The sequence below is a fragment of the Penaeus japonicus genome, unplaced genomic scaffold (genome assembly GCF_977035675.1).
Source record: "Penaeus japonicus unplaced genomic scaffold, GWHDUDI00000001_assembly GWHDUDI00000028, whole genome shotgun sequence".
NCBI lineage: Eukaryota > Metazoa > Arthropoda > Malacostraca > Decapoda > Penaeidae > Penaeus > Penaeus japonicus.
Window position 1 is genome coordinate 22,317,779 of NW_028234430.1, and position 10,000 is coordinate 22,327,778.

Here is a 10,000-nt window from a genome sequence, read left to right on the forward strand (position 1 = left end):
CCTCCTTCGTTGTAGAAAATAGTCGCCCTCGGCTTCAACAGTAGAGAAGGAGGGAAGGAGAAGAGGCAGCAGCGGCGGTGGTGGAGGACTTTCCTCTCTCCCTCCCGCCCTCCTCCCTCCCTCCCTCGCCCTCTCCCTGCGCGGTCCTGCGGAGTATCGGGAGGAAGATGGTGCGTACATGGTGGGAGAACAGTCGTTGGGGGACCGCGGGAGCAAAGAGAGTGTGTGTGTGTGTGGGACATGTGACCTGGACACTGGGAGGATCATGGTGAGGACATCGCAACCAAGGGGAGGGAAGGGAGGAGGGAGAATAAAGTGTGTGCGTAGGGGAGGAAAAAAGGGAGAACTTTAACGAGGAAGCTCACTGCCAGGCCTTGGGAGTCGGCGTGGAGCTGTGTATGTGTGTGTGTTTTGTTTTAAAGAGGGACGATGGAGACAGCTGATGGAAAAAAGTGCAAGGGAGAAGAGAGAAGGGAGATCGAATGGTGACAGGGTGGAAAGGCAGGGGAGGAATGGGAGTGTGCATGGGTCGAGATGGATGAGGAGGAGGAGGAGGAGGAGGGGAGGGGGAGGCGGAGAAGGAGTGAAGAATAGGAAGGACTGAACTGATGATTTGAAAGTATGGAAGATGGAGTAAGGTGATAGAGACCCGTTCAGAGGAGACAAGACAGAACACCCTTCTGTAACCTGCCCCCTCTCCATACACCCTGAGCAACCAACAAGTGTGATGGTGATCTGAGTGTGACTTGAGGAACATTTCCTCCAGAACTGTTTGCCTTGTTAAGGATCCTTTGAGACGTCCTAGCAGAATAAAGTTACTACGCAGAAGGAGAGGGAGAGAAGGTTGGGCCGCCTGTCCGCGCGCTCACACGCCCGTTCAGGCGACGGGATGGGCGTGACGGAGGGAATGGAGGAGGGGAGGAAGATGGGGGAGCAATCGAGATAGCAGATAGAGAGAGTGAGGAGAAGGGAGGCAGGGAGGGAGGAGGAGGAGACGAGGTAGATGGGAGGTAGATAAACCAGCAACAGCAAACCAGAATGAAGTGTTTTTGATCAAGATTACGCAACCGCTCATACGTACGTACTCACGCATGTGTACTGTACTACACCCACGTCCGAGGCGGCCGAGTTGTTCAATAATTAACCGAGGTCGAAAAGCTCGTCACGCGAAAAAGTAAACACATCCGCGGATCGACCGGTCGCGTCTCTTAAGAAGTGCCCAGTACAGTCGCGAATTTTTTCCTTCCAGAGGTATTACTTTTCAGCGGAGCGTAATGTCGTGGCCACCAAGATGGGGTGAGTATGAGTAAGGGTGAGTCAAGGCTGGATCACGATGCATGGTGCTCCTCCATAGACTCTCTCTTACTAACTTTTATCTCTCTTTTTTTAAAAATCTCTCTCTCTCTCTCTTTATTTTCACTATTCGTAGTGATAATCAGATAATTCAAGGTATTCTCTCTCTCTCTCTCTCTCTCTCTCTCTCTCTCTCTCTCTCTCTCTCTCTCTCTCTCTCTCTCTCTCTCTCTCTCTCTCTCTCTCTCTCTCTCTCTCTCGCTCTCGTCTCTCACGATAGGAACATAACAAAATGTATATTTTTGTTACTGTAATTACTGTGGACATAGTTTCTATTATTCATGAGTATGTTATTTGATTTATTGATGATAATGATAATGGTCATTATTTAATGTAGATGATAATGATAACGATGGTAATGGTACCATTATAATCATGATTTATTATTTTTATAATTGTGAAGATGAAACACATCGTACAAGCAGTTATTATTGTTGTTATTATTGCTAGTATTATCACTTTTAATGTTTGAATATTGTTATTGTTTGTTATTCATACTTTTATTCAAAACAGCCATCATCCACAATCTTATAAAGTCTCTCTCCCTCGTCTCTTCTGTCTTTTTCCTTGATTCCATTATCTCTTTGTGTCATTCCGTCCTTCTCCACACTAAATTTAATCACGCGTACATAAACACGCCCACAGATAAAAGTCACGTGTTCTAATTTGCCTCTCCCCCCACCCCCTTGTTATTTTTAAATAATGTTTTTTGTTATATCTTATTCATGTCCAATTGGCTAAAGCATGTCTCAGTTTGTTAAGCTTGTTCGCTTGAAGGCTGATTTTACCTTAAGAATCCAGAGGATTTTCGCCATTAGAGACATTCTTTAAGGTAAAGGAGGTTAAAGTTACTTTGTTACGTAAATCGCTAATTTGCACTTACAATTAAGATGCAGTTTACATTGGCTTGTTTAGTAGTTCTCTTATTAACTCGCTTGTAGACAGCTATGGATTGGTGCTTGCCATATGTTACGATTGTTAGAGTAATGGTAGCTATAACAATATCGGCAGTGTTAATGAAGAGGAATGGTGATTATTCCTAAGCCTTTAGTATTTATGATAGTGGTAAAGTTACGATCAGCCTTGAGATACGGCAAGCTGACGATAAAAGAATGCTGATAACCGGAACAATTTTCTATTAGCTGTAATGGAATGAAAATATAGATGTTTCCAGCAGGCGGAACACGCTCTGCCATTTTGGAAGGTTGAAAGGGGAGAAGACTTCAAGGAGACGTAGCACGATGTCTTCAGCTCTCTGCCCGGCTTACTTGCAAAGGCTTTATTTAAGCAGCGACACCTCGCCTCCCCTTTCATGCGCGCTGAGACATGTCAGCTCTGTCTACATGCCTTTCTCTGTCTTGGGCTGTCTGTCTCAGTCGCTATCTCTCTCTCTCTATCTTTCTCTCTCTCTCTATCTCTCTCTCTCTCTATCTCTCTCTCTCTCTCTCTCTCTCTCTCTCTCTCTCTCTCTCTCTCTCTCTCTCTCTCTCTCTCTCTCTCTCTCTCTCTCTCTCTCTCTCTCTCTCCTCTGTTTCTCTGCCTCCCTCCCTCCCTCCTTCCATCCACCCCTCTCCTTCTCTCTCCCTCCCACTATCCATTAATCCACCCCTCTCGCTCTCTCCATCCCTCTTTCTTTCTCTCCATTCTCCCCCTAACCCCTCCCTTCTCTCTTTCTCTCTCTCTCTCGTTTGTGTTCATTCCCCTTGGAGTATATGTCAGCACATCTGGTTATTTATCTGACTGCGATTTTTAAAGAGGGGAACCTCCTCTTGCTCTGCTTACATTTGATTGATTGCACAGTCAACCTCCAACGCTACCCTTTCTCTACACACCTGTCCGTCACCTGTCCTGCCTTGACACCTGCACCTCCGAGGCCTCTCACCTGGATAACCTTGACTGCCAGGCTTGACGGCCTTTCTTAAGCACCTGTCAGCGCACTTGCCTCTGCCATCTGTCTCGCCTCGATACCTGCCACAGATGTCTTCCCAGTGATGGATCGGTGTATCGCCAGCTGTCGTTTGGACATCCCGTTCTGTTGTATCTTTTTGTTATTGTTTTTTTTTTATTATGTTTTTAAATTGTATTCTTCCTGTATGTTTTCTTGTCTCTAGGTAGCGAATATATAAATGCATACACGCTTACACACACACACACACACACACACACACACACACACACACACACACACACACACACACACACACACACACACACACACACATACACACACACAGACATACACAATGACACACGAACCGTTGGTCTTTTGGCCATTCCAGGAAGACCGATTCGCATCTCGTAAATTTTCATCAGTTGGAACGAAGATCAAAAGGTCGATTGGCAGATATATATTATGTGTAAAAGGCAACCTTATCGGAAAAGTATTTGGGGTCTCGGTCGGGTCTCATCTGAAAGGGAAGAAAGGAATAGAGATGGGATATTACCCGGCACACACATACACACACACACACACACACACACACACACACACACACACACACACACACACACACACACACACACACACACACACACACACACACAATCACACACACACATTTACACACACACACACAATCACACGTACCAAAAAAAAATGCACCCACACATTCTCACGAAGAAAGAAAAAAAGAGACAGAGAAATTGAAAGAGGAAATAAGAAGAAAATAAAAGTAGAAAACGAAGAAGAAACTTTATATAATGCATCATCACCTAAGTAACCTTTTTAAACGATAGAAAAATAATATAGATAAATCAATAGAAAAATAGAAGAAGAAAAATAAAACACAAAATTAACAAACCAAAAAGATAATAAAGAGAACAGAAAAAGAAGAAGAAAACTCCCAAGACCAAGAAAAAAGACAAAGAGGAACGATCCATTTTGTGAAGATGATTCTGTGTGGGGTTGGAGAACGCCTTGAATCCTCCTCAAGGCCCTGGAGAGGATCGGAAGGTCGGCGCGCGGTCGTCACGGAGCTCTTGCCTTCGTGGGCGGTGGGGGGGGGAGAGGGAGGGAGAGAGAGAGAGAGAGAGAGAGAGAGAGAGAGAGAGAGAGAGGGGGGGGGGGAGAGAGAGAGAGAGAGAGGGGGGGGGGGAGAGAGAGAGAGAGAGAGTAAATCACATCAAGAAAGTGATCGACGCTCGAAATGTGTAATTATATGAAATAAAAAATCGTGGCAGCTGTTGCTTGAATCGCTTTCTATACGGTCGTCTTACTTTGAAGATTAGAGTTAGTCATATTTAGTTATATATTTCTTTGTAAGGTAATAATGATGGTAATAATAATAATTATTATTATTATTACCAAGTCCCGTTGCTGCACACACAAACTATTATTGCGAATATTTGTATAACCAATATCTTGACCAATGCTCTTTTCTTTTCATGTTTTATATAAAGCCACGACCGTCATCAAAGTTGATTTTGTTAACACAATGCAGACGACGAATTCTTTCTGTTATTGTGTATTTTTTTTTTTCTCTCTCTCTCTCTCGGAGACGTACACCCTTGACCCACTTCTCTCGTCGCGTACAAGAGATTCCTTCCCCTCTCTCCTCTCCCCCTCCCCCCTTCCCCCCTCTGACCCCCTCCTCTCCTCTCCCTCTCTCCTCTGACACCCTCCTCCTCCCTCTCTCCTGTCCCCTCTCACCCCCTCCTCCTCCCTCTCTCCTGTCCCCTCTGATCCACCCACCTCCCCTATCTCCTTTCTCCTCCTCCTCTCCCCCTGACCCCCCTCTCCCCTCATCTCCTCATCCCCCTCTTCTATCTCTCTCTCACCTTCCTCTCCCCTCCCGCCCTCCTAAGGACCTACTAAGAGCCTAATGGCCGCTCCCCGAGACATGTGTAACCACCAATGGCTTGTTATCTTCCTCCGCCCCTCCCCTCTCCCCTTCCCCACCCCCCTCTCCGCCCCCTCCTTCAGGAAGTTGTTTACAGGATCTGCTGTGTTTGCTTACGCATTCGTTCATACTCGGGGAGGGGAGAGCCGGGAGGAAGGTGGAGAGGGTCGCGTCCGAGGTTGCTTTTTGCTCTTGTTTCGGCGTTTGGTGTTGTCTTTTCCGGAAGGAGCGGCGTCGGGGCGTTTTCGTTTCTTCTTGTGTGTCCCGTTGTTCACACACACACACACATACACACACACACACACACACACACACACAGATATATATATATATGTATATATATATATATGTATGTATATATATATATGTATATATATACACTTACATGTGTGTGTTGGTGAATATTGCATAAACTAAAAGAGAGAAAATAGAAGAGTGAGTAAAACGAGAAAGCGCTGAAGAAACTCGGATGATAATAGCATCCTTCTTGACCCTCTTCCCCCTCCCTCTCCCTTGCCCCCCTTCCCCTCCCTACCCTCCTCCGCTCATGCATCAGCATCGCTGCACACGGCGGCATCTGCGGGCGGCGATAAAGAAAGTTTGGGGGCCGTTTGGGTAAATCAGGGGAGTTGGCGGCTAGGAAAATGGGGGTAGGATGGGGAGGGAGGAAAATGGGGGTGAGTGGGGAGCTGATGAGGTTTCGGAAGGGTTGTGAAGTAAAGTTCTCATGACGAGGTCAGAGGTGAAGAAGTGCCCGGAATTCCGAGCTGGCTTAGATCTCGCGCGGGGGGGGGGGGGGGTCTTCGGTGGCTAGAATGGGTGGTTGATTAACATAGTAATCAGTTGACCGGCTAATTACCTAGTTTGTGTGTGTGTTAGCGGGGCGAGTCGCTCAGAATGCAGCTTCTGTCTGGCTCAATTGCTTGCATGCGAAGTGCTTGCAAACTGGCTGAGCGAGTTAGTTGGCTTTCGGGTTGAATTGATGTTTAGGGGTGGGGGTGGGGGGGGCTGGGGTTGGGGGTTCGGGGAGGCGTTGGAACTCACTTCAAAATTTATGGAACTGCCGCGAGGGAGGGGCGGCCGGTGGAGGAGGGGGAAGGTGTGTTGAGGGAGGGAAGGGGGTGGGAGCCATTCGCTGTCCACTATTGTAATGGATCTGCTTTCACTTCACGGGCTTCGATCACTTCCTTGGTGTGATTTGTCCTCTCTCTCTCTCTCTCTCTCTCTCTCTCTCTCTCTCTCTCTCTCTCTCTCTCTCTCTCTCTCTCTTTCTCTCTGTATCTCACACACACACACACATACATATATTTCTATCTCTCTCTCTCTCTCTCTCTCTCTCTCTCTCTCTCTCTCTCTCTCTCTTTCTTTCTCTTTCTCTTTCTCTTTCTCTCTCTTTCTCTCACTCGCTCACACGCACAAAATCAAACACACTAACAAAGAAATCGCCTCGACAATCGAAAGAGCCCTTCTTGCCTCGCTCAATTCTCCTTCTGTCCCCGATACCAGCATGATGACAACAGCCACGCTCATTGTTTATCATTGCCAACAGCTACACGCGTTGTCAATTAGGACTGTCATGTGCACTGGGAAATGTTGGTAAACAAGAGTGCAGCGTGAGTAGAGCAACAGATACATGTTGAGTGTGGCGTGGCTCGACGTGGCTGGCTGAGGGTATGGATTGGTTCCGGAGGGAGAGAATGTGCAGGTACTGTGGGACTTTGCGGGAGGGATGGGGGGGTGGGGGTCGAGATGGAGGAGGGGGGATGGGGAGATTGGGTTTGGAAGGTGGCGGCGTCCCGGTAATGTTGTGGGATCATTTGGTGAGATTTTGTTGTGGTTATTATTATTATCATTATTATTATTTTTTTTTTTTTTTTAGTCTTTTAGTCTTTGTTTTCTGATTTTTTTTCTTTTGTCTTTGTTTTTGATTTTTATCCATATATATATATATATTATATATTATTATGCATATATTATTATATTTATATATATGTATATATATACATATATATATATAAATATATATATATATATATATATATATATGCATATATGTATATATATATATGTATATATATATATATAAAATGTGTGTCTATATGTTTGTTTGTTTGTTTAACGTACATATACATGCATTCTTCATCATCAAATTCTTCTCCATTTTACTCCATTTACCTCATATAAATCCCATCAGGCGACTGGTATTACGGAGATTTCGACCTTGTGAGCTCTTAAGATTAAGGGCTAGTCTCCTCTGCCTTTCGTGGTAATAAAAGGGGCCGAGACACCACAGGACACTTTTCTTTGTTTGTTTGTTTATTTGCGTACTTTTATTTGTATATTTCTTACTAATGGGTCTTGTCACCATGAGAAACCGTTTTTTTCTGGTTTGTGACGGAAACTGCTTTATTTTTTTCTTTTTAATTTGAGGCAAACTTAAGAGTAACAAGGGAAGTTGTAAATCTTCTTGAATAATTTTATTAATTTCCTACGTAATTATTATTAGCATTATCGGTTTAGCATCGTATTTCGAGCACTACATTATTTATATTGAATTATTCTGACTCCCCATTATTTCCCCCTCAAATTTCCTTTTTTTAGCTCCTATTTCTCTCCATCCTTCTAAACCATTTACGCGTTTGCCTTCCTCTTTCTCTCCCTCTTTCCTTAATTCTTCCTTTCTTTACCGTCTATTCTTACCCTTTGTTTTACGTTTTTTTTATTTAAGTATTTTTTTATTCTTAATTACCCTTCTTTAGTGTGATTGTTTCTAATTTTTTTATTCCGTTCGATTTTCTTTCTTTCTCCCTGTTTCTTATACTCCTTTTTTCCCTCCTTTGTGTCATGTTTGTGCTCTCTCCCTCCTTCATTCCCTCCCTCCCTGCTTCCTACTCTTTCCCTCTCTCTCCACATCCTTTATCATCTCCTTCCTGTGTTTATTCGTCCACATTTCAGCGAGGTTGCGTTGTGTTCTCGAAGACTGAGGAGAGAGTGCGTCTGACGTTAAGTGTTGTCAGAGTATTAGGCAACAACATAACGGACGAGTTATGTTACTATTTTTCTGATGATATTTCAATGTTTGTCTGTCTGATTTTCATTTTCCTGTCTGTTAGTCTTTTTTTTCTTTCTTTCTTTTTTTTTCTTTTTTTCTTTTTCTTTTTTATCACCTATCTATCTTGTCTGCCTACTTAGTCGATTTAGCATTTTTCCATCTTTTTGTCTGTCTGCTTAACATTTTTCTATCTATCTGTCTGTCTACTTAGCATTTTTACTATTTATTTATCTGTCTGCTTAATCTATATATCTGTGTCCCCTCAGGCGAAAGGCTATAAAACGGTGCATATTTTATGGACGCTCTTGTTTTAATTGCTTGCGTAAAGACTTCGTGCGGGCGACTGGGTGACTGGTTGACATCACATGCGAAGCTTTCGACTTTTTTATTCACGTTTTTTCTCTCTTCATATTTCGTTAGTAGGCCTTTGTTTGTGTATACGTCACGTTCTTCACAAGGTTTCTGGAAGTGTGCGAAAACAATGTTGGAGCTTTTAATTAGATTTACAAGTGATTTCTGGTTTCCGTAAGCAATGCAGTGGCAGAAGGAAGAAGAGGGGGTGATATGGGGTGAGGAAGATATATAGATAGAAAGAGAGAGAGAGAGAGAGAGAGAGAGAGAGAGAGAGAGAGAGAGAGAGAGAGAGAGAGAGAGAGAGAGAGAGAGATGAAAATCGACAAGCAGATACTGAGATAGCGAGGCAGAAAGAGAGAGGCAGATAGATACAGAAATAGACGAGCAGATAGTCAGACAGAGAGGCAGAGAGAGAGAGAGAGAGATGAAAATCGACAAGCAGATACTGAGATAGCAAGGCAGATAGAGAGAGGCAGACAGATACAGAAATAGACGAGCAGATAGTCAGAGAGGCAGAGAGAGAGAGAGAGAGAGAGAGAGAGAGAGAGAGAGAGACCTGGAGAGAGAGGGGAAAGAGGGCTTGCAAGGGTGATGACTCTCTCGTGGTCGTCATGGCAACGAGCGGCGGGCGTCACCAGGCGGCATCAGTGGCCAGGACCTCGACACAAAAGGGCCGCTTTACTTGAGCTGTGATGATTCCTCGACGCAGGTTCACCTACCTTTCCTGTGGCACTTTTTTGCCTCTCTGTGTTCTTTGGCGATCAAAGTGTTTCTTCTCTCATTTCTTGTTTTAATTTTTTTTTTTTCTCTCTCTCTGTCTCTTATTGTATTTCCTTCGTTTCGCCCGTGATATCTATTTTCGTATTTTTATCTTCTCCTAGGATGTTTTCTTCATGTCTTTACTCCTTTTTTTTATCCACGTCGTTTTTTTTATTTCTATTTCGATTTTTGTTCGCCTCATTGAGCCGTAATGATCATTATGGAAAAATATACATCTTGCTTATTTTCGTAATTTCCTCCACCTCATAGCCATATTATCTCCCCTCTTACTTCCTGTGTTATAGCCTCTTGCATTTACTCCGTGTGTCGTAACTTCATAAACTTTCTCTTTTGTTATGAAGGTGCCTCCCAAAAAAGGGTTTAATACCGCTAGGCGCAAAATTACGAGACTAAGATTTTGATGTCGGGAATGTAAGGAGTGTGTTTGCATTATCAAAGCTGAAGGAAAATGTAAAGCTGAAGATCACTTCCTTCTTCAAAGGTTGTGGAACTGTGTTTGTGTTTTTAAAATCATCAGCTGGCATGCAATCAGGATTCGAGTGTTGGGGGGAAATTCTATTTGGCAGCAATTGGCGAGAAATTATATAAACCCACATTCGGCACAGATTTGTTCAGAAGATTG

The 10,000-nt window shown here is 43.9% G+C and overlaps 1 protein-coding gene across 22 annotated transcripts in view; it reads left to right on the plus strand.

The window, feature by feature from the left end:
* The window catches only part of OtopLa (proton channel otopetrin-like a), a 419,182-nt gene that overhangs the window by 332,674 nt on the left and 76,508 nt on the right, over positions 1-10,000 (plus strand). For 4 of the 22 annotated variants that reach the window (XM_086553532.1, XM_086553534.1, XM_086553535.1 and 1 more), the window contains exons 1-2: positions 164-268; positions 1,250-1,296. The exons of 16 other annotated variants lie outside the window; for them this stretch is intronic. In XM_086553532.1, the coding sequence (XP_086409658.1) occupies positions 179-268; positions 1,250-1,296 (137 nt within the window). In that variant the 5' untranslated portion in view covers positions 164-178. Of the gene's footprint in view, positions 1-152; positions 269-1,249; positions 1,297-10,000 lie in introns of those variants that run through there. 2 more of the 22 variants (XM_086553533.1, XM_086553538.1) reach the window with 1 other exon arrangement.